The 24899-nt window shown below is 43.6% G+C and overlaps 1 protein-coding gene across 1 annotated transcript in view; it reads right to left on the bottom strand.

The window, feature by feature from the left end:
* TEX11 (testis expressed 11) overlaps positions 1 to 24899 on the bottom strand; it is a 1326855-nt gene that overhangs the window by 954014 nt on the left and 347942 nt on the right. Inside the window, exon 8 of the mRNA XM_086918299.1 lies at positions 16230 to 16310. Within this exon, the coding sequence (XP_086774425.1) occupies positions 16230 to 16310 (81 nt within the window). The remainder of the gene's footprint in view (positions 1 to 16229; positions 16311 to 24899) is intronic.

Raw genomic sequence — 24899 nt, 5'->3', positions numbered from 1 at the left:
CTTGTACATGAGCTGAAGACAAATCGAAAGATGTTCCTCTAGAAGCGATGGGGATGAACTCTTCAGAAGCCAGTCGTCTAAGTACGGATATATGAAAATCCGACTCTTTCGAAGACAAGCCGCCACTACAGCCATACATTTTGAAAAAGTCCTGGGGGCTGATCTCAGGCCAAAAGGGAGCACTGCGTACTGATAATGACGAGCCGCCACTTGAAACCTGAGAAATTTGCGATGTTTTCTGGATACCGGAATATGAAAATAAGCGTCCTTTAGATCGATGGAGCACATCCAATCACCTTGGTGTAATTGAGGGAAGATCTGGTGAAGAGCCAGCATTCGGAATCTCTCCTTCCGAATGAATTTGTTCAGTCACCTCAAATCCAGAATGGGTCTGAACTCTGTGACTGGACCTTTTTTCTGCACAAGAAAGAATCGAGAGTACAGGCCTTGACCTCTCTGCTGGAAAGGGACTGGTTCTATGGCCTTCTTCTTCAGGAGGACGTTCGCCTCCTGTTGCAAGTGCTTTATATTCCACTGTACCATCTTTAGAGGGCGCATGACAGTGGGTGCCTTCTTGAACCTCAAAAGGTACCCGTTCTGAATGACATCCAGCACCCATCTGTCCTTCGTGATCTGTTTCCACTCGTCCAAATAACGCACAATACTTCCTCCAACCGGAGTGGGACACGGTTGTAGAGGAAGCATCCATTCATTGTTTCTGAGGCTGCTTGGCAGCTGATGACTGCTGCCTATTTCCATTGCCTCTGCCTCGTCCAGGCCGCCTCTGCTGGAATTGCGATCTTTGTTGATTCTGGCCTTGATTTTGCAAAGACCAATTCGTTTGTTGACTCCTTTGTTGAAAAGATCTCTTGTCATAGGGACGAAAAGTACCCCGACGTTTAAATTCTTTTTTCTTCTCAAGGCCTACGGCCTTAAGAGTGTCCAACTCCACCTTCATCTTAGACATCTCGTCGTCTGCATGAGATCCAAACAGAGTTGATCCATTAAAAGGTAAATTGACCATTTTCCTCTGTGCCTCCGGCTTTAGCCCCGCAAGGCGAAGCCAGGCTGTACGTCTTGCGCAAACACCGTGTGCATAGCCATGAGCCGACAAGTCCGCAGCATCAGCCGCCGCGCTAATGCTCTGGTTAGCCACCAAACCTCCTTCCTCCACTATTTCCAGGAAGTCTTTCTGATCCTCTTTAGGGAGTTTATCTGCAAAACGAGCCACTGAGTCCCAGAGCAGACGGTCATAGCGGCCCAATAGAGCAGACGCACTGGCCACTCGCATGACCGATCCTGAGGTATTGCACATCCTTCGCCCCAGGGAATCCATACTCTTACTGTCCTTTTCAGGTGGAGCAGAAGAGGTAGATGCTGCCGAATGCGCCTTTCTGACTGCCGCTACAATCAGGGAGTCTGGTGGTGGGTCAGACCGCAAAAACATTGGGTCTTCATCTGGAGCCTTGTATTTTTTCGCAGTCCTAGAAGGACCTGAACCCACCGTGGCCGGAGTTAGGAATGTCCTCATTGCTGGTTCAATCAATCCGGGCACTAACGGTAGGAGAGGCCTGCCAGTCGTCTTGTGATGTAAGGTTTCGAAGATGACTGAGGTTGCTATCTGGGGAACTGCCATTTTGATGCTGAATTTACTCGCTCCACGACATAACACATCATTAAATGTGCTTAAATCGTCTACTGGAGACACCCTGGAAGGAGGAGTAGAAGATATAGTCGGAGAATAGTCCCTATATGAAGATCTTGAAGAGGACGAAGATGATGTAGAAGATGGAGTAGGAGTTCTACGTCTTCTTTGAGGAGTTGCCGATCGTTGCCTCCTACGCTCCCTTGAACGAGATTTCTCTCTCACTAAGGATCTTGAGCGTGATCTTCTATGCAGTTCCTTCCGAGGGACCGGAGTTCTCTCCCCCATTATCGGACGCATCTTCCAGTGCCTTAAACTTTCCAACCACCTCGGTGACAAGTTAATAGGCCGCTCTGTATGCTCAGGTGAAGCTTCAGGTGACACCTGCACAATATTCAGCTCTGCGGAAGACTTAGAAGCTCTCGACGCTGCACTGTGTTCAGAGACCAATGAACCAGACGGGGTCCGCTGTCTGGGCACCAACTGTCTGTCATCTGGCACCTGCCCTGAGGACGAGCCCGAATGAGCCACCACAGAAGAGTCCTGGTGCACTATCCCTTGCCCCACTGCAGATCTGTTGTCTTGCTGATCATGCGGGGAACCTTCCACTCTAGGTTCGGGACTTATTTCTGACCTCGACAAAGACCTAATTGAGGTCCGAGAGGCTGGTCTTGATAGTCTCGACTCCGACCTATGAACAGGTGGGGGAGACCTAGACACTCCATGCTTCGAGCCCGAAGCATGCTTCGACGTCGACTTACGTCGCGATGGAGACCTTGACCTTCTCTTTTTAGGTCTCGACGTCGAATCCTTCGACGTCATCCTTTCTCTCGACGTCGATCTTTTCCTCAACGACGTATGTCTCCCTCTCGACGTCGACCGATGACTCTTCCTCGACGTCGACCCTTTATCCTTCGACGTCGACCCTTTATCCTTCGACGTCGACCCTTTATCCTTCGACGGCGAACCTTTTTCCTTCGACGTCGACACACGATCCTTCGACGTCGGACATCTCTTGTCCCTCGACGTCGACCTCATACGATCCTTCGACGTCGAGCGTTGCACTCCCGACGTCGTCCTCACTGCAATCAACACCAATTGCCTCGACGTCGAAAAGGATTTCGCCGGCGACTGCCTCACCGGCGATGTCCTCGACGTCGATGGAGCTCTCTTCGACGTCGACGGCGATCTTCTCGACGTCGAGCGCACCTTTTTTGACGGTGACGCTCCCTGGAGTCGATGCTTCTTAGTTCTACCTTCAGGAGACGCTGATCTTCGACGTTTGGGCTGAGAAGATGGCCTGGCAGATGATAATAGGCCTTTAGAACTCTTCTCACCACGGTTTTCTCTCTCCAGAAGGCCCAGCAACCTAATTTTCTCTTTTTCTTTTAAGGTTCTATTTCTGACGCAAGGGGGATATTCACAAGGTGAGGAATCCACACGGCAGATGTATCTATCAGAAAACATTCTTCCACCTTATGAGAAGCTGGAAGACACACCACACAAACAGAGTGTGGGTCAGTTTTCGACATCTTCTTCCCACAGGAAGGACATTTGTAAAATAAAGGTGGCATTCTGACTAAAAAACACCAACAGCTTAGTCAGGAAAGGGTAACAACCCACCACCAAAGATATATTTTGTCAAGAAAAGGCAAGAAAAACCAATTTCTGACAGAAAATACTTCAAAAGAGCAGAGCTCAAGTTCCAGGTTCCTCACAGAACAAGCCGGAAAAAAGAACTGACCTAACTGTCACCTGTGGGGCATGATGGGAACAGAGTTCTCCTGGAGGCCTTAAAGGCAAAGTGTGCAGATTCTCTGGGGCCTTAAAGGCAGGGTGCCAGTCTGATTTTCTGTACACAGACATTTTTTCATATGCAGCCCTTTTAGGCTAATAACTGTTTACTACAGGTTCTTTGATGAAAATAAAAGGTTTTTTCATGGCTATGAAATGCATTTTAGGCTCATGCCTGTTTATTGCATTTATATACAGCATATTTTCATGCTTCAGAACGTGTAAGGTTTTGGTTTGATTAGCCTATGTGTTAAGGTTAGGCTGCATATTATGTTATTATACATGTATATGTGTATAATTACTTAGTACTTTGTACTTTTGGTTATATTTACACATATATATGTATATTGTTTGTGTTCCGGGTCCCCGCTCATGGGCGGAGATAATTCAGTGCTTATGACTATTAATGAGTATCCCCTGGAAGAGAACTGGCTGGTAACACAGCTGGGGCAAGGTGGTGTAATCACCCTTTGCTTTAGATATAGTATACCTATATCTAACCCTAAAATAGACACATATACTCCTGTAAGTCACTCCTATGGCAGACCTTAACAATCCTGGAGGCAGAGTGCTTGGAATTATGTGAGATGGTGCTCTAGCATGAGCTGAGCCTGTCTGCAGCTTTCGGAACCATGTCCTTTAGCTGTTTCCATGATAACGCTATACCATATACTCTTAAGTGCATTATAATCCTCGCGGTTATTGCTAACTTTGGCATAGCATTATCAAAACATGTCGAGTAAGGTGTCATACGAATTGGAATACTACCCCCTCGCCAATTCTGGCGACGGGGGTAGCATTCCACCCTTTTAGAGGGACACAACATGTATGTAACTGAGAACCCCGGTTAAAGTTAACTTGAGCCTCAGCATCACAAAATGGATGCTGCCACCACAGACACGAGTCTGACCTCCTGCTGCTGGGAGTCCTTCCAGCGAGGGAGGCCTGGACAAAGGGTTTCCTGCCTTGGGAGGTGCTAGCACCACCCCAGACAGGATTTTGTGCATTGAGGTAGGACAGGCTGAAAGGAATGAGACATGCCTGGGGCACACAAGGTGTCCCTGTGCATACCCCGGTTCAAACCAGTTGCTGGGGCACTCCAGCCCCAGCTTTGGCGCGAAACAGGACAAAGGATAGGGGGTGTAACCACCCCCTTTCCTGGTCCCACCCATAGGAGGGACCTAGTCACAGTACAGCCCCCTTTAGGAGAATAAAGGTAGGAGCTGGTCCCATTCCAAATTAGATTAATCCTGATTTGAAACTACAAAGAAGAAACTCTGGACTTCGACGTTCTGCTCCACAGAAGACTGGAGAAATTTCCCTTGTGGTGAAGGAGTGACCACCCTGCACAAGCAGGCACCATCAAGCGTCCTAGCGGTTCACTTTGTCGTCCTTCCGGCCGGAACCAGACTTCAGAGCCCAACGAGACCCGGACTTCCAGACCTCTCCGACCTCTACCTACATCTGCAGCACAGCTGAGATCCGTGGGTGCGACGAGACACGTGAGACCGGCCGTCTTGAAGAAACTGCACTTCGCTTCCAGCACGACTTCAGAGGCATCCTCGAGAAAGTGCTTTGGGTATTGAGAAGCCCCAGCCCCGAGCAGCTCCTGCACAGAAGACCAGCCCTCCAGTATCCACGAGATCTGTGTGGGGCCCTTTTGCTTGATTGCTGCTCAACGCGTTGTCTGGTCACTTGCAGGCTGGCTAGTGACCTCCTACACGACGACCCAAGAAATCTACACCGCTGGTCTGGTTGCTCCAGACTGGCCTTGCTTCCCTGCAAAGGAGAAGCACCCCGGACCCTCCTGGTACGCACCAGACGCCATCTTCCATCACCGCGTGGGTTGCCTTTGCCAAGGCCTGTTGACTCCGAATCAGGATCCGACACCGCCGACAGCGAGAGCCTGCGTGGGACAGCTCGTGCCTCCATCCTGGTCATCGAAGACACCTCCAGGTCCACGTGGCTACAGAGACAAGCGTTCACTCTTCACCTGATCCCGACAACAGCACCTGGTTCCTTCCTGGTTCCACTCCAGTCACTGGCTAGTGACTTTGAACACTGTCCCCTCTGCTTTCAGGTCTCCATCTTCCCCGATCCACCCTTGGATCGCTCCGGACATCTTCCTCCTGGTCGCCTGCAGCATCTTTTTTCAAGGCTCCATAGACTTCGACGCGGAAACCCGACACACTTTCACACCTATGCACCCGCAGTCCGTGGGTGAGGTAACAAGAGAATTTCGGTGCTCAAGGGTAGATTGACTCTCCTAGTGTCCAGGTATCCTGTCATTTTAGTCGGAACCAGTCAGAACTGTCCGTACTCACCTTTTTCGTAATTTGTAGTGTCCATTGACTTTGTCCCGCATCTCGCGTGTGAGTTCACACTCTGCACACGCGTCCTGTGGGCCTCCTGCCCCTTACCTAAGGTTAGGGTAGTGTAGTTCCAGCGATCCTACAGCCTCTGGACATCTTCATTTCCTCTATCGATTTCCTTATACCATTTACTTAGTATATGGTTTGTCGTGCCCCTAGGGCACCATTGTAATTTATGCAACTTATCGTATTTTTCTTAAGAGTATTGTTATGTGCTTAGCCCTCTAATCTCATAAAGAGTTCAAAAGTGTTTGTTAGTAATAAATATATTGTTTATTTTCATAACAACCTGTGTGGTGTCCTTTTATCTGGTATTCAAGGGGTTATATGTGGTAAAACAGCTGGCTTCACATGCCAAAAGAGTTTAGCCTAAGACTGCTTTGTCCATGCTACCATTAGGATAGCTGGTCTATAAGGTTGACTTACAACCAATCACCATAAGGGTTGTTTGGACTGATGCAAGGTGATCACTAGAACTAGTGAGCATCATATATCAGGCCAACTTAGACTGAACCTCTGCCAGAACTCTTAATCAGTAATGCTCAGGATGGCTCAGTGGAGGGAGTAGTCCTCTCTCCTACAATGACTGAACAGCAACAAAAGGACTGTTGCCAGTTACTAGAACAGTTTGCTGGACTGTGTTTCCTTACACCTGGCCAAAGCCAGAGCATTGTCTATGACATAGACATTGGTGACAGTTTACCTGTTAAGAACAAGATATGCAGGTTGTTAGATAAGGTCAATACCAGCATTAAGGGAGAAGTTGCCAAGATGTTGAACCTGGGGTGATTGAGTCCTCCAGTAGGCCCTATGCTGGCCCTGGGGGAATGGTGCCCAAGGCCAACCTGAAAAGGGGGAGCCAGTACTCTTATTCTGTATAGATAACAGAGGACTCAATGCTATCACTAAGACTGGCGCACACCCCATCCCTAGAGCTGATGAGCTTATTGACAAACTAGGTGCTGCCAAGTACCTTAGTACTTTTTACCTTACTTCTGGGTACTGGCATATTACCCTGACGGAGGAAAGGACATCATTCTACTCTCCTAAGGCCCATCTTCAGTTTAAAGTCATGCCCTTTGATCTGAAGAATGCCCCTGCCACCTTCCAAAGGCTGGTGAACAGGACACTGCCCGGGCTGGAGCGTTTTAGTGCAGTGTATCTTAAAGATACATATGTCTTTCGCTCCACATGGCAGTATCAACTGACCATCCTCAGGGAAGTACTTAGGGCCCTGCATCAGGCATTCCTGACTGCCAAGGCCAGCAACTGCCAGATGGGGCAGGGATCTGCAGTGTACCTTGGCCACCTTGTTGGTGGGGGACTTGCGCTGCCTCTTAAAACCAAGCTTCAAACCATCATTGCTTGGTAATCTCCCAAAACACAAACCCAGGTCAGAGCCTTTCTGGACCTGTCTGGTTAACACAGGAGATTTGTAAAGTGGTATGGCAGCATTATTGGCCCCCTGACAGAACCGCAAATAATTTAGTCTGAAGAGTGTTAGAAGGCCTTTGACACCCTGAAAGAGACCCTGTGCCCATCACCTGTATTCAAAGCACCAGACTGTAGCAAAGAGTTTGTGGTCCAAAAAGATGCTTCAGGGCATATGATTAGGGCAGTATTGCAACAACGGAATGACGAAGGCCAGGTGACTCCTCCTCAGAGTGCATCACTGCAGTGCCATTGAGAGGGAAGCCTTTGCTGTGATTTGGTCCCAGAAGAAGCTGAGACCCTCTCTATTTAAGACTCAATTTAAGGTTCAAACTTACCATAGGCCTCTCAGATGGCTAATGCAGATGAGAGGGGGAAACCCCAATTTGCTGAGGTGGTCAGTCTCCTGTCAAGCAATAGACTTTACAGTAAAACACAGACCAGCGACTGACCATACTACAAGTTCTTCCGCTTAGACAATGAGAACTACCAAGGAAATGGTTAGGCTGCTCCTCGCCATTCACTTGGATGTGGGCCATGTAAGAAAATGCCTCTTTTTGCATGATCACCCCTTTTTGTAACTGAAGTTGAATTTTGGACTCTGTACACTGGAACCCGGCTAAACAGACACCCAGTGCATGTGGTCTGACCCCTAAAAATGTGTTTAAATGGTTAAAATCCTAATGGGCACACTCAGCTTACCAATAAGCCCCTTGTATATGGTACCTAGGTGCCCAGAGTCTGTAAGTAAAATGTCGCTAATGGATTTCAGCACATATTGTGCCACCGCTAAAGTGGCAATGGAAAGCATGTCTTAAGGCCTGCTCTTGTAGCCTGAGTGTGCAGTTTTAAAACTGCAAATTGGAGGTGGCAAAATAAACCAAGCATAAATGTTCCTTTTTCATTCTTATAGGTCGGCCCGAAAGTACCCATAGGTCAGGGTTTATGATAATTTAAAGGTAGGACATGTCTAATTAAGTTCTACATGTCCTGGCAGTGAAAGATATCCAGTTAATTTTGACTGTGGCAGTACTGGTTCTCCCATAGAAAACCACTGGGTTACATTACAACATAACTTCAGTTTGGGAACAGAGATAACAATGATTCATGGATTCAAATTAATAGTAATTTAAGATCCAATCTAATGATCAAGTCAGATTTTAAATTACTATTTTGAAAATGGCACTTTTAGAATGTTGGCATTTTCTTGTCTGAAAAGGCTAATAGCCTCGTCAGAGCTAATTCCAAACTGTCCTCTGGCAGCCGGCTGAGAGGTGTGAATGGCTCCACGGAATGGGAAAAAAGGGCTTTGACTGGGAGGAGGTGTGATCTCCTTCAAACATGAGGGTCCGGGGATGTGCCCACCAACTGCACAAGTATCAAAGCTGCATCCCCAGTCATAGCAATGTGTAACTCATACCCAGGCTTGCCCCTGCCATTGTCCAAGAAGCCAGAGTGGCACCAATGCCAGTGGAGGGGGAAACTGTTTGCAGGGGGGTTACTAATTTCCTTAAACACACCACAGGGTGTGGCCTGAGCTCTGATCGGGGGAAATTGGATCTGCCATGTTGGATTTTGTCAGAGCAGGCCACTGTGGGACTGTTTAGGGGAAAACCCACAGGACGTTATGTTACAGTGGGTAGGGTTGCCCCTGGGAACTTTTTCCCTATTGCCACGGAGTAGCCCCAACCCACAAGTTTGTGCTGGGCATAAAAGTGGCAACCCTGTGTACCTTCTTCAGGACAACTCTCGAACTGTGCAACATAGAAGGAGGACTGCACTTGCTGTTAAACCTGTGTAGAGAAACTCAAAGGTCTGGACCTGATCTCCACTTGCACCCAGGACTTAAGAGTTAGCTCCAAGGACTAGTTGGCTAGCGGCTTGTTAACTCCAGCAACAAGAAAGCTGCAGGAAGGCAAAGATCCCGCAGAGCCTACCTTACTAGTTCCAACTGGATTTGCCTTGGATGCTGCTGGTGGCTTCTGGGAGACTGATTCCGAACCCTAAGTGGTGCCCAAATATTCCTGGACCCTTGACTGGTTTTAGTGTTTACTCCTTTTCCAACCACAATTGCAAGGCTGGGCACTAGAAACCTTTTCTGAAGTTTTCACATAAAGAACCAGAGGCTACCATTGAGCTGCTGCCGAGCCGCAGCCGCTGCCTTAGAACTACTGGTTGAACTCAACATGCTTGTTTGCTCTGCTGAAAGGTTCATGACTTCCCAAAAGGTTTCTAAATCGGAACATAGAGGACTTCACCGGGACCAAATCCAAGCAGTACCCTACCTACGATGAAACTTTCTTGGTCCTGATCTTCGTATTTCACCCACTCTGAGTTTTCTCGTGTTTGACATCGAGAGCCTCCAGCTTCTCGCCTCTTCAACTAAAAGTCTACTTTCTCACAATGGATAAATATGCCTGCTGCAGAAATCTTTAGTATTTAGAAAACAGGATCCAACTCTGCTAAAACAATTGGTTTGTTTTTTGTGCCTGCTACCGATGTCTGTAACTAAGAGAGTTCTGTACCAACCTTGACTTTTAGTAAATTGAATCTGAACTGATCTAACATCCCTTCATTTCACAGAAATGTTACTACAGGGGGATACATTTTCAAGGACTTCTTTATATCTCTTAAAGAGTCATCAAACTGATATTTCATATTATTCAGATGAATATGTCTAAGACTTTTTAAAGGCGACTGGAGCAAATTAAATTATAATTTATCAATTAAAATTCTGCATACAAAGACTAAGGTTCTGTTATGGTTACGTGTTGCAGTGTGAGGTCTAACAAGTACCCCTGTGCTTTTTTATTGCATGTTTTGGCGTCCTTCAAATTCTGCATTTTGATATTAAAAAATGAATATCTGATTCATGCTTATAACAAGTAAATTGCCATTAGAATTGTGGTTGTAACTTGTATGCTGAATTTATATTCACATGTACACTGCATGTAACTTAATAGATGTGTAAATATCCTGTATTAAAATGCATAGAGACTTCTCCTGGTTCCTTCTGGGTGCCCACGATAGAATGATGAATGTAAATCTAATATACTAATAGGCACATGCATCAAGCGATTTTGGAATCGCAAACGGTGCGAATCACAAAATTCGGCCGTTTGCGATTCCAAAATCACTTTTTGGGATGCATCATTCATTTCCCATTTCTCGCAGCGATTTCTCAGATTACGATAGCATTTAAGAAATCGCAAATTTTGCGATTTCTTAAATGCTATGCATGATTATTTTTTTTGCGAATTCGCAATTTTAAATAGAAAAATTACAATGAAGTACACCTTCATGGTAATTTGCGAAAAGTTTCAAAAATGCAAATAAATGCATTATTGAAACTTACATTTTACACACACACATGCCCTTGGGACATGTGTGTGAGTAAAATGTACTTACATGACATTCCAGGGTGCAGGGGGGGCTCCTTTGGACCCCCCCCTGCACCCTTGAAATTGCATTCTCATTTTGCGATTCCTTAATTGCAAATTCGCAAAATGAGAATGCCTTTTCATTGATTCCTATGGGCCTATTGGCCCATAGGAATCAATGTAAAGCGTTTCCTTATTTGCGATTCGCAATTAAGGATTCGCAAATAAGGAAAATTAGGGAATCGCAAAAAAATCTGCGATTTTTTGATGCATAGGAATTTGCAATTCCTAAATTGCGATTCCTTAATTTTCGCAATTTAGGAATCGCAAATTCCTACAATGATGCATGTAGCTGTAAGTGATGACAAGAAAACTAAATTGGAGTAATGTCTTTTGACCACTGAGGGAGTTGAATACTTGTGATCAAAGCATTCACAAAGGCTTAGGTCTATTTTGGGAAAAATACTTATTAAATAATGGAACTAACAGAAAAGATGGGATTTAAGTACTTTATGGAACCTTCCATGATTAGCAATTTTTTTAATGCAAGACTATTCCAAACACTTTGTGAGAGAACAGAAAAATCCATGCCCTCAAACCTAGAAAGCTTGATATGTGGGAACAATAGCAAAATTATAAAGCCATACCAAAGCGAATCGAGGAGGGGCCATGCTTAGAAGGTGGAATTAATGCATTTAGGCCCTTTCTTAAGGGGCTAGACAAATGGACTTAAAGTTGATCCACTGCCAAGGGGGGAGCCATGGAATTTCAAGAGGACTTCAGAGATCCGAATCAAATTTGTGGCGGTTGATAACAAACCTAAGTTCCATATCCTGGAACAAGTGCAACCTCTAGATCATACCAGAAGATAGCCATAGAATGCAAGTATTTGCTTAGTAAATTATGAACAGCAGAATGCAGATGTTGAGGAATGAAAGAATCTTTTTCAGCACCCAGATACCACTAGGATGACAGTGTTGTGCTTTACAAATGCTGTCTGATTGATTGATTGCTTGACTGATTTCAGCAGTCTCATGTGATAGAGACAGGCAGAGGCCACAGAGCTTATTGTTCCCTCACAGACAGATACTTTTCAAATCAAAAGTCGAGGTTCCTAACCTAGGTAAGGGCTGAGTAGGACAGCCCTAGCTGCTGGGCCAAATGCATTGCTTTTGCTGCCTGTTAAAGCCACAATCAATACCTTCATCTTGTTGGTGTCGAGATTCAGAAAAAAAATACTACACATGCACAATAGGGTGGCAGACAGTATGTTGAAGCTCAGACAGAGATCAGGCAAAGCACAGGACAAGGTGAGCGTCAACAGCGTAAGACCCAAACCCTGCACCACACAATATAATCATCGCCCCCAGTGCTTGACATTAAATGAGATGGTAGAAAGGGAGTAGCAATGTGAAACTTTCAAATGCCCGCTGATTGTGCAGAACAAAACTGTGGGTGCACAAATATCAGCCTCTGACCAGAAAGGAAAGAGTAGAATCAGGCTAGGGTCAGCCTATGTAGGCCTACGGGCACCAGACTGTGGACCAAAATGGCGTCATTCGTGGTGTGAACCACTGGTGAATATTGTGCCACAAAGAGACTAAACCCTACTCGATGATTGTTAACAACAGATAAAGATTTCCAAAAAGACCTTCGTTGGAAGGATAATGTGACTTCCCAAAAAAGCTACGATGCCAACATTTTTTAAGAAAGTCCACACTCCAGGTAGTGATTAATCACCAACACTTCCTACAAGGACTAACATGTTTTTATGGGGCAGTCAAACATATCTCAGCAGTGCTGCTATATTTGTCATCAAACGGTACATCCGTTTCACAGCAAGTTTGTCGTATTGCTGCACTTGCCAAAAAGCCTGCTGTACTTTTAATGGCGCTGTAGAGATGTGTTGCCACAGGAGTGCAATGTTTCAGTGAAACAGTCTCAACCATGTTTACATACCTGCTATTTTATTGACACTGCAGGCATTTCTTGTAGTGGGTGTCAAACTTCAATCAGAGAGCACTGATTCCTCTCTGACACTGCCCCTTTGAATCTAGCGCAGTTCTGTTTTCAATAGGAAGGCATCATACATGAATAATACCGCACTTATTATAGATATATAGATGACTCCATGTTTAGATGTGTCTCTAAACCGAGCATCCGAGTGTTGAGAACCGATCCCTCATGAAGATTGGACGCATAATTCAGCCTATCCCTGCCATGTGATGCTGCATTAAGCACCTTTTGTGGACAATGCGATGCTATATAGTTCAATGCCTCCTTGCTGGAAACCTCTGCACTGAATACTTTTTCTGGACATATAGAGGCTGTTTTTACGCATCTCAGCAACAGTTTGTGGCTTCATATGCCTGTTCTCAGAACATTGAGAAATACACGGAGCTCCTATGCCATTTGACGAATGATACTGGCTGGTTCTTCTTTAGGGATGATGTGGAGTACTCTTAAGAAGCGGAAATATTACAATTCATGAGTCTGCTGCCGCCCTAGCGCATCCCTCTCTCACTAGACACGCACTGCACACCTGTAACCAGGACTGGCCGTCGAATGACAAGCGATACCGCGTGCTGTTGTGAAACTAACAAAATTGAGTGAAACAATGTTGTTTACTGCCTGTAACGCCTTTTATAAATATGTCCGTTGTATAATCGTGGAGCTGCAGATTTCTTCAACTCCACACATGAAGGGGGGAGATAGAAATACAGGGCGATCATACCGGGAGGGCACAGACATATGAGTCTTGGGAAGAGAGGCTGGAGAGAAAAGAAAGAGAATGTGTGGGAAACGGAGACAACAGAGAGAAGGGGTCCCGAAAGTAGAGGAGGACTGGAGGCAGAAAGAACACGCGGGGAGATAACACAAGAAGGAACACGTCACAGAGCACAATGACAAACACGAGGGGGTGGTGGCAGGAGGAAGACAGAGAAGACAATGCATAAAAGAAGGAGGAGCAAGAAAGCATGCAAATATATTTAGAGGTAGCTACATTTATGAATAGAAGTAATTAAAAGAGGGAAACAAAACAGAAGGGGAAAATGGGGTTGTATAATAAATGTAAGAGGACGAGAAAGACAAAGGAATGAGGAAGCGAACAGGAGAACACAGGAGAGAAAGAAGAGAGAGGAATTGATTGCGGTGTGAGAGAACCGGAGAGAGCAGAAGGCGAAGAGAGACATACAGAAGAAAGCAGGCCACAGTACAGGGATACATGATGACAGAGACAGAATGAACAGAGGAGACAAAAGGATGATGAGAGTAAGAATCAGCATAGAGGAGCAACATGAGGGAGAGGGGAAGTGGAGAAAAGATAGTGGAGTCATTCTGTTGAATTTGAACCTTATCAAGTTTTGACAAGTGTTACTGCACTTTCTTTTTTTTTATTCATCATCATCAAATGAAACATTTCATTATTCTATTGCTTCCACCGACTTATACATCACAGTCTTGTATAAATAAAGAAGAGAAAAGAAGAGAGAAGAAAGAAGAAGAGAGAGAGGAAAAAGCCAGAAGAGGATGTATTCCTCTAACCATTTTCAAGCCTATGTTTCCAATCAGCTATAGGGGCCCATATTCGTTTCCCCAACTGCTTTGTCTTCCAGTCCTTTTTGTCATACAGCGCTTTCTCTAGTACATATACTGCTAATAACCGTGATGCCATTGTTGGCGGATCTGGATCTTTCCACAGTGTTGCGATACATAGCCGGCTTAAAGTCATCGCTAAGTATACAAACTCATATTGAGGTATTTCTACGCCGTGCCTGGTTACCCCTAAAACCATAACTTCATTAGTTATACTATTTTAATCCCTAATGCTCTATCGAAAAATTTCTCTAATGAGCTTTTAAATGGGTGGAGGGCTGGACATGCCGCAAACATGTGTATGGTGTCTGCCTGCGTTGCTTGACATCTAGGACAGACTACCCCCGTTGTTCCACCCCATTGAGCAATTCTATGTGGTGTATAATAGAGCTCATACATGGTCTTATATTGCTGGACTTGCAAGCTGGCTACTCTTAACACTGAGTTTAAAAGCTTGAACGATTTTTCAACCTCATTACCAGATAGGCTTAGCTTGGTTTTCCATTTTTCTACAACCCTTCCACAATCGTTCTCCTTATACTGGCTCAGTTCCCCATAGATCTGGGATATCGAGCAACCCTTCTTATCCCTTAAAGATTCCATCATGATTTCCTCTCTCTAATAGTTATTGTCCCCTCCCTGTTTATTTACCAGTGCTGATCTTATTTGTAAATATTTTAAAAAATCTCTGCGATTTAAGGTATATAACTGCTGTACTTGGTCAAAAGTCATAAGGCCTGTCCTATCCATGAGGTCCCCAATAGTTTTTACCCCCAGCGTATCCCACCTCTTCATTACTTGGTCATGGAATATCGATGGTAGAAGCTGATTCTTGAATAAGGGCGTATAATAATTCATCCTCCCCATTTTTATTTTCTTCCTGAAAGTTGAACAAATTGATATTGCCGCCCCAAGGGTCTTGAACTTAACTTTCTTATAGTAGCTACCTTCGTTAAACGTAAGGAGCCACTTATTGGAATCCTTAATTAATAACTCATATATGTCAGGAACACTCTCCCCCACTCTCCACCGGTCCTCCATACTCCGGCCCACTAGCCCTCTGATATATTGCAAGACGGACACCCAATAATAAGCCTTGAAGTCGGGTGCCGCAAGACCCCCTCGTTCCCTTGGTAGTGACAGAAATGTTAATGCTCGCCGTGTTCTACCTTTGGCCCATATAAAACGATTCGTGACTCCCTCTATTTCACTGAACCAGTTATTATTACATTTTAACGGGATGGTTCGAAACAAATATAATATTTTAGGCAAGAATATCATTTTTTTTACGTTACAGCGGCCAATTGTTGTTAAATGCAGATTGTTTAATCTATCTAGATCCCTTTTAGCTCTTTTGATCACCGGCCCCAAATTCATTTCAACTACCTTAAAGAGATCTGATGTTATTGTTATCCCTAGGTAGACTGCTGAGTCTGTTATTCTTTGATCTACCATCATTATTTCCAGGAGTTCCAACACACAGAAGCAAGATCACACATCTGTAGAAATTGATTTGGGCCCCAGAAGTAATTAAATCTTCACTTCAGCATTCTCTTACTGAACTACTTACTGGTTTGACGAAGACTTGAAAAAAGGGCATTTTCTTCATTTAAGTTCATTACTTATTTTTTAGAGCTTTCCCAGGAATAGCCATGCCTGTCCATAAGCAAATCTTAATCTTAAATATCTTTCATTTGCTGCTAACTAATAGACCATGCATTGACTGTGCATTTCTGCCGTTTTGGAAGTGTTTTAAATGAATGGAATCAAACGCAAATGGTAGCCTGTTTAATACATATTTGTCATCTGATGTTTTCTAAAAGGCAAAGTGTGACTCATATTACCCTTTTGCATTCCGTTAACACAATTTAAAGGTAAAAATGTTAGCAATTGGAAAATGAAGTATTCACAACTGTACAGAGTGGGCTTTCTATCTATACCAATATCTAGGGGAGCAGAATGGAAGACATCTAAAGTGAAAGAAAGAAACTTAGAGAGTGCCTCACACACCTCTTTTGGAAGCCTCACCAACATCTCCTTGCAGCGCTGCACACAACTGGAAGCTTTCGAAAAAATATCTTGAGCAACAGCCTGAGGAGGAAAAAGTAAATATTACATATAAGTCACAGCGGGAGGTATCTGGCGATGTATGAACATGGATGACTATGTCAGCACAGAAGCAATACTGCTCTGTCCAGTCAGTTTATACATGAGGTCTTACATGTTCCTTTTCAAGCATCACCACTGATGACACACGAGCATTATTTGCTCAATATGCTGCAGGAGCTGGGCTAGGTTTCTTAAATAAATAATGAAATCACGTTGCTTACCTGGAAGCTGCATTCTTCAGCATTAGTGTCTTCCTTTCATCACCATACCTGGTTGATGGACAAGTCTTAGAAGTATGATGTCAGCCTTATTAAGGAATACCGGACCTAAAGCTGTAAACTAGCCTCGTTTCATGGTAGTCCCGGGTTGTTAGTCCACAGTACTAAGCATACAGGGATTTGAAGACCATCTCTATGATGGGAAAAGTATAACTACACACCCCAGCATGTTTAGCCTGACGTAAAGTCCCTAAGGTCGGGCTCCATTTTATGTAGGTTCTGACTCCTTCTTAGGTAATGGAGGTTGCCATCTTCCCAATTTTAGGCAACTGACGTTTCCATCTTTTACCATTGATGCACAATCATAGTCATGTCTGCCATATGACACAGGTGTTGTCTAACCTTATCTTTCAAAGAACTATTTAAGCGTCAAGTCATTCGACTAATGACATAGATAAAACACCTGATGCAACATCAGTCTGGGACAAATGTCAACTTACCAGCGTGTCAAGGTCAAATAAAAGCAAATACAGACATGAAGCCAAAATAGTGTAGCCTGAGTTGACATACTTTCATCTTATATGTCATAAGAGCAGTAACGGACCCCTCCCTCCCAGCGCATTGAGACCCTTCCGGGTGAGTAGCGCGCTATATAAATTGTCTGATTGATTGATTGATAAGGCAAAATCTGGGATGAACACCTTGATGCACACAATCTATGTCAAACATCTGTAAACTTATGTCAGCAATTCCAATCTCTGATAAGATTTAGTATATAAGGCCTGCCACTTGACCATTTGCCAGGAGAGGTCCTTTGCCTAGATTTTCACACGAGATTCTGCCAGAGACTGTCTTATCTACTACCAGTGCCCTTGGTAGATGTTACATCTCTCCTAAGACAGATAAAGTAGAGTCCCTGTGGAAGGCCACTACTGCACCATGTGTTTGCCCTTTGCGGGGAACACTGTTTCACTTATCTGCTGATAAAAAACAACTTTTTCTGTAAGCAAGGTATGCAGGGCACCTCTTCTCCCTAAGAAACTCTGAGCTGCAAGTTGCTTTGCTTTCCTATTCTCTCTTAGTGCAGCACATAGAAGTAGGTTTTAGGGCGTTAGGTGCATTTTTTTGTCAATCTTATTTTATTGAGATTTTCAAAGTATATCCCAACTTAGCACATTAAAACCCACTTCCTGTATCTCAACATAATGAATCTATAGGATAGATCAGTTCTCTTTGTTTTATGAAGAAGTGTAAATCGCAAGGAGGTTTATCAAAGGAAATACACCAGGTTGTAACTTCAGCATAAGATTGGTAAATCATAAAACTCCGCCCCAACTTCCACTCCTCCCTCCCCACCCCCCCCCAAACATTAAGGATGCACTGTACTATCAGTGGAGTGCTTCTCTGTATAGGGTTTGTTAGTCTAACTGCTAAGTGGGGATAGGTGTTCCCTTGTGGGATTGTCTTTATCTCCAAGTTCCGCCCTTTCTTGCATTTTGCTTTTTAAAATTGGAAGAGGGGAGGCCCCTGTGATAAGCATTCCACTTCTGGGCCCCATGTAAATCAGAAGTTCTTATAGGAGTCCGCTATTACGTTCACCATCCTTTCCAAGGTGAGGGCTTCCACAAATGTGAGTGCCACTGGGATATAGATAGTGCCTATTACTGCTTACATGGCACTGCTAATGCCGTTTTCGCTGCCCCCAGGCACAACCATTGAATGGATTTGTTGCTAACTATTTGATGTTTGAGGATGTCCGTTCATAAGCCCAACTGCGACAAGCCCGAGTCCAATGGTATGGGATAGTCTAATATATCTTTGATTTGTGCCAGCATTTCTGACCAAAAGGGTCTTATCATTGGGCAGTCCCACCATACATGTTTGAAGTCTTCTTGTAGTCTGCACCCTCTTCAGCATAGGTCAGGGGTTGTGGGGAAGATCAATTTGAGTTTCGTTGGGGATAAGTACCAGTCTTAAAGCACTTTTTAATGATTGGTTAAATGTGTGTATATAGCTTGTCCAACTGTCTATACGGGTTTTACACCCCAGGTTGCGCTCCCAGAAGGATTTGTGTCATGGCTGGGTATTGCAGAGTGTGGCTTGTAGTATTGTGTAGCGACATGTACCAACACAAGATTTCGCCAGCTGTTCCTTTGGTGCCAGGGCACTGGTGGCCGCCTCTCTGGTTGCCCCCTCCAGCACCCAGTGTCTGATTTATGTCAGTGTCTGATTTATGTGTAATGGTAGTGTCCGGTAGCCGGTGGGATCAAATCCCCTCTGACAGTGTTCAACCGTGAGGATGTCCCTGTTGTGAAATAGATCAGTGATTGTAATGCAGCCCCCAGATCTCCATGCTTTAAAGGGGCAAGGGTGTTGTGCAGGCAGGAACGCTGGATTGCAGTGTTTGGGTGTGAATGGAAATGGAAAGGTGGCCAGAGGAGAGTTCCTCTGGATGTCATCCCAAACCTTTAATGTTGTTTTGGTAGGTTTGCTCATTATGAATTAGGTGGTCGTCACGCTTTAGGTTTCCACAGTAGGTCCCAAATACATCTCCCGCCACTGCCCTATCTATGTGTAGCCAGTGCTTGTCCAACTCTCGGGCTGACCATTCCGTGATTACCCTTAATTGAGCTGCTTTGTAGTATAGGGACATCTCAGGTAGGGCCAGACCCACTTTGTTTATTGGCAGGCAAAACTGTCTACATGACAGTCTCGCCCTAAGTCCTTTCCATATGAATCGGGTGTGCATAGATTTTAGGGTGGAGAAGAAGCCCCGCTCCATCCATATTGGAAGGCCCTGGAAAATATATAAAAGTCTGGACAACGCCATCAACTTAATCGCCTGGATTGTATGTTCTAATAGAATTCAATAAAAAGAATTTTAAAAAAACGTAATCGCCTGGATGTGTCCGATCCAGGATCGGTACAAGGGAGACCACCTGCAGAGATCTCTTTTTAATTGGTGAAGAAATAGAGGATAGTTTGTTTTGTAGAGTTCCTTGAGATTAGGGGGAATTTTATTCCTAGGTATGTAATTTTCTTTTTTGTCCATTGAAAAGGGGTGGAAGTAACCAAGGCTTCCATTTCTCTCTGCGTCAATGTGAGATTCAGCAGGAATGATTTCATTAGGTTGAATAAACCGCTTTTAAATCATGCTTTTTCCCTGCAGGGAATTACAATGCGTTTGTTACAACGACCACGTTGTAACCAAGCATACCATTAGCCCGCAAGTCGTAGCAATGACTTGCACAGGGGGGTGCAGGATGTTGGAATAGTATAATTTACTATTCCAACTCCATTCTGTGCAACAGCAGGGAAGGTGTTGGATTTTAAATCCAAAACCTTCTGCCCCCTTCGCAAGTTGTTGTTCCGAGTGGCGGAGTAATGGTATGCGTGATTACAATGCGGTCGTTGTTACAACCACGTTGTAATTCCCTGCAGGGAAAAGTTTTCATGGTAAATTATGTTTACCCATTAGGTTCACATTGAGGCCCGCTACCCATTCAAAATGCCCCAGCTTCTCTATCACCGCTTTCAGAGAGGACTTGAGGTGCATCACAGAGAGCAGCACATCATCCGCAAACAGGGTATTTTGTGCTCATCTGCCCAAAATCTGATGCCCTGTACATTAGGTGCTGCGCGTATTCTCACCACTAATGGGTCCATTTCATTTCAATAAACTTTATTCGGTTCATTTAAAACAACCATAAAAGCACAGAAAGAAAATACATCCGAGCAAACATTTGTTTAAAAGAACCAATTCAGTACATTAAATAGATAAAATCCAAACAAATTATTAATACCGCTTGAAACATCATACTTTTTCTTGCATCGATGGATTTTAGAATAAAAATTGCAGTGAAAAACAAATATCAGGTTCTCACATTGTAAAAATCCAACTCATAGCAGCTTCCGTAGTAAAGGTACAATATTTTATAAACAAGGGTTTTAAAAATGCAATACGAAGGTTCAGATATAAATCAGATATGAGGAGAAAGTGCAAAGTGCTTTGTTTAGTGTGGCCGTCACATGGGCAAGGGGAGGCAGGATACTGTTTTACACATGGAAAAGCTACCAGGTGATGAACAAGACCAAATCTCATTCTTGTGAGTACATAACGATGAGAAGATCTGGTTACCTGGCTCAAATAGGTTTGGAATCCCTCGAGAACCGAATAAGAATTGTAAAACTGTCAGGTTATTTGCTGCCCTATGTTACTTAGACGCCTCTTCTTTCTATGCAGCAGGAACAAATTCCTCATTTCTGTCTTGGGAAGCTCGGTTACAGCATTAGGGTTGTCCAAAATATTTAGTTTAAAAAGATACTTAAAACTATCTACAATGTAATTGAGCCAGGAAATCTTGAGACAATTATCTAATCTGAAACAGTCTTTGATAATCGTTCTATTGAAGGCAATCTCTTCCTTTAGCCATATTGATCTCCAGATCAATAATGGCCTGAATGCTATTAAGTCCATCAAGTAGCTAATTCCCACTTCCCTGTGAATTAATTCAGTTGACGCCGAAGATGGCAAACAGAGCAACTTTTTAAGGAACTATCAGGTACATGCATCAATCTCGGCATTTGCGATTCCTTAATTGCGATTTTTAAGGAATCGCAATTAAGGAATTGCAAATGCCTATGCATTAAGAAATCGCTAAATAAATTGCGATTTCTTACAATTCCTTAATTGCGATTAGCATTTTGCGAATCGCAATTAAGGAATCCCTTCCCATTCATTCCTATGGGCCTAGAGGCCCATAGGAATGAATGGGAAGACAATCTCAATTTGCGATTCGCAATTAGCTAATCGCAAATTGAGATTGCGATTTCAAGGGTGCAGGGGTGTCCAAAGGACACCCTGTTGCACCCCTGAAATCAAACAATGCACATATGTTGTGTACACACATGCCCTAAGGGCATGTGTGTGCACAACATGAAAGTTAAAAAAATGCACAAAATTGCATTTTTCTAACATTTCGCAAAATTACCATGAGGTCCAACCTCATGGTAATTTTTTCTCTCTAATTGCGAAATCGCATTTTTTTTCAGTTTCATGCATTGCTTTTAAGGAATCGCAAAATTGCGATTCCCTAAAAGCAATCGCACTTTAAAAAATCGCAAAAATAGCGATTTCTTCACTTTTTGGATAATGCATCCCAAATAGTGATTTGGGAATCGCAAACGGCCGAATTTTGCGATTCGCACCGTTTGCGATTCCTAAATCGCTTGATGCATGTGCCTGATATTTTCCACTGTTTGCAGATCACAATTAGAGTTATGACCCTATACCCCCGCACCGTAAAGTGCAATCGAGGTACATCTTGATTGATAAATGTGTGTCATATCTTTAATTCCTTGGTCGCCTAACTCAGCTGCAAACCTAAAAACTTCATGGACACTTTTTGCCATCTTTGCCCGGACATTCGAGATCTCTTGTGACCATTTACCATCACCAGAGAACGTTATCCCGAAATAACAGAACTTATGCACCATTTGAATTTTCTGCCCCTCTATAAAAAAGGAATTAGTCCTCTTTCGCCTCGGGCCACATACCATGGTATATGTTTTGGTCTTATTAATCTACAACTTCCTCCTCGTGATAAAATCAGAGAACTTATCTATTAACCGCTGAAGGCCAATAGGTGGATAAAAGCACGGCATAATCTGCATAAAGCAGTACCGGTACATTTTGGCCATCCGCCTGTGGTGCATCCGATTTTACGAGTTTAAGTGCTGCGTCAACTTCATTGATAAAAAGTATAAAGAGCAATGGGGCAAGGACGCAACCTTGTTGGATGCCTCATCTAACGTTAAATTTAGGGGTGCATTCAGTACTATGCCCATACCGTACAAATGTTAACAATCTTTCATAAAGCCTGGCCTAAAAATAAATTATAGACTCTGGGGCTCCAAGAACTAAAAGAGTCGGCCAGAGAATGGTATGATCCACTAAATCGAATGCACTGCTGAGGTCAGCAAAGCATAGAAAAAGGGACCCTTGCTTAGCACATGTTTTTTTCCCAATTTATAAATCTAAATGAATACACTGTTTAAGGGTTCCTCGCCCTTTCCTAAACCATATTGTGTCTTTGTTAAAATCCCATTATCCTCAGCCCATTCTTCTAACCTAACAAGTAGAATCCTACTCATAATTTTAATAGAGGAATCTAAGAGAGAAATTGGCCGATAATTTTTGGCATCGGATTTAACCCCCTTCTTAAAAATGGGGATGATGATTGATTCACCCCAGGTAGAAGGAACTCAATCAGTTACAGCAGCGTTAAAGACTCTGTTTAGTATAGGTCCCCAAAGAGCAGGTACGGCTTTATAAACATCTATTGGAACCCCATCTGGGCCGGGGCCTTTCCTCCTTTGCTACTTTTAATTCCTTGTTCCACCTCATCTAATGTAATATTTAGCAGTACAATAGGCCAAGTACTTGAATTAATAAAGTCATTAGTAGTAAGATTTCTTGATTTAAAAATGCTAGAGAAATGAGCAACCCATGCCTCACTGCTAACATGGGACATAAATTCGGGGACTACCTCATCTTTTGAAAAAGGAGAATTGACTGTTTCCCAGAACAGCTGGCAGTTTTGATGTATCCGCGGCCAAAGCGAGTTTGTCCCAGGCCTCCTGTTGTAACTCTCTCTACCTCTGGTTGAGTTTGGATTTATAATCCAATCTTAATTTCTTTACCAGCATCAAATCCCTGTTACTGCTGGACAGCGCTTGTTTAAACTGGTTCAGTGAGAGAGTACAGGCATGGTTAAACCATCCTCTGTTCTGGGTAAATTTCTTGTTAGATGTCGTGGTCAAAATTTTATCAATAGTATTGTTTATTTTACAGAAATTCGTTAAAATCAGTGCAGGCTCGGTATTGACATCCAAATTCTCAGAAATCTCAACAAAACAATCAGTGACAATATTGTTTAACATCCTTTCTGGGTTAACCCCTTTCCATTTAATTCTAGTGCCATTAGGCATAGACGGGGCAATATATCCCACAGTTGTTTGCATTACTACGGATCTGTTTCCCGATACAGCAAGTTGCATAATAATGCAATTATGGTCGCTAAGTAGGGATTCTTCAATCCAGGGGGTAGTACATAAGGAAATAATATTAGCAGATACCAGTACATATCGATGACTGAGTTTGCATTTCTGCCTGTAAAAGTAGGGACCGGTTTCCCCATCCCATCTCTTGCACACTGCATTATGTTCAAATCAAAATTATACATAACGGTGTTAAGTATATCCCCATACGGATTATGGGGGAAATGCATACAATCATCTCCTTTATCGTTCCTGAACCCGCAGACCTTAGTGGTAGACAGAGGACATATAGGCCTATTAAAATCTCGAACCCAAATTATATCAAAATTGACATCCTCTTCTGAGCCCAATTTACCAATAACATTCTCAAATTCAGTAACGTATTTATGCCGTGTACAATCAAAGAGATTATTATAGAAATTAATTAACAAAACATTTTTTGGGTGTAACCATAGTACCTGTGAGTGACAACAATTTAACTTCTATAGGCAGATTGATTGACAGAAGAATTAAAAGCCCACCCTTTGCTCTACCGGCCAAAGAACACAAAGCAGGTAAATCATAGGAAACAAACCCCTCAAAGTTTACATAGCCTGTGCACCATGTTTCCTGGAGGCAAATATTATCATGGTTATGGAGAAAGTCCGTCCATCCTAACATATCCCTTTTTTTTTGTCAACCCAGCTATGTCCCAAGAGGCTACAGTAAACCCGCTAGCTTGGGATGCAGGTTCTGTTTCTGAAGGTTGTCCTATATTTCCCTCAAGAGTTGCCCCTTGCTCTATGCTAAGATCCCTTTCAGCAGAGGTATATGTAACTCCCCATATATTTGCTGACTACTAGTCCCTGTCCCACTATGATTTCTGCCCCTAGTTTGCCAGTGCCCCTACTGACCGCCATTCCTTCTGTATGGCAGGCTAGATTCTGTCAATCATTCTCCTCAAGGGTGCTGAGTGATTGAAATCGATTATATATGGGTAGGGTGAAATGCGACTGGAGTGGCAATGCCCAGTTAATTCTTTGGCATTCCTGAACTACCCCTCTAGGAGGCACTTGTTTTAAATGGCTATAAAAGAAACCAAGTGGGAGTAACGAAGTGCTAGAATGGTTAGTTGGCAAGGCTACTACTCTATTCAGAGAGATCCTGGCATAATGTGGGTTCGTAAAATTGCTAATAACACAATCACCCTGTATGGATTTCCTTAAAAGGTCTATCCAGTTGACTCTTCTAGTCGTAAGAATCTGATCTGCATAATTAACCGGATAGCCACAATTATGATTAAGCCAATGCACCG

The sequence above is a fragment of the Lissotriton vulgaris genome, chromosome 4_1 (assembly GCF_964263255.1).
Source record: "Lissotriton vulgaris chromosome 4_1, aLisVul1.2, whole genome shotgun sequence".
Classification (NCBI taxonomy): Eukaryota; Metazoa; Chordata; class Amphibia; order Caudata; family Salamandridae; genus Lissotriton; species Lissotriton vulgaris.
Note: the sequence above shows the minus strand (reverse complement) of the source record. Positions and strands in the feature narration are given on the sequence as shown.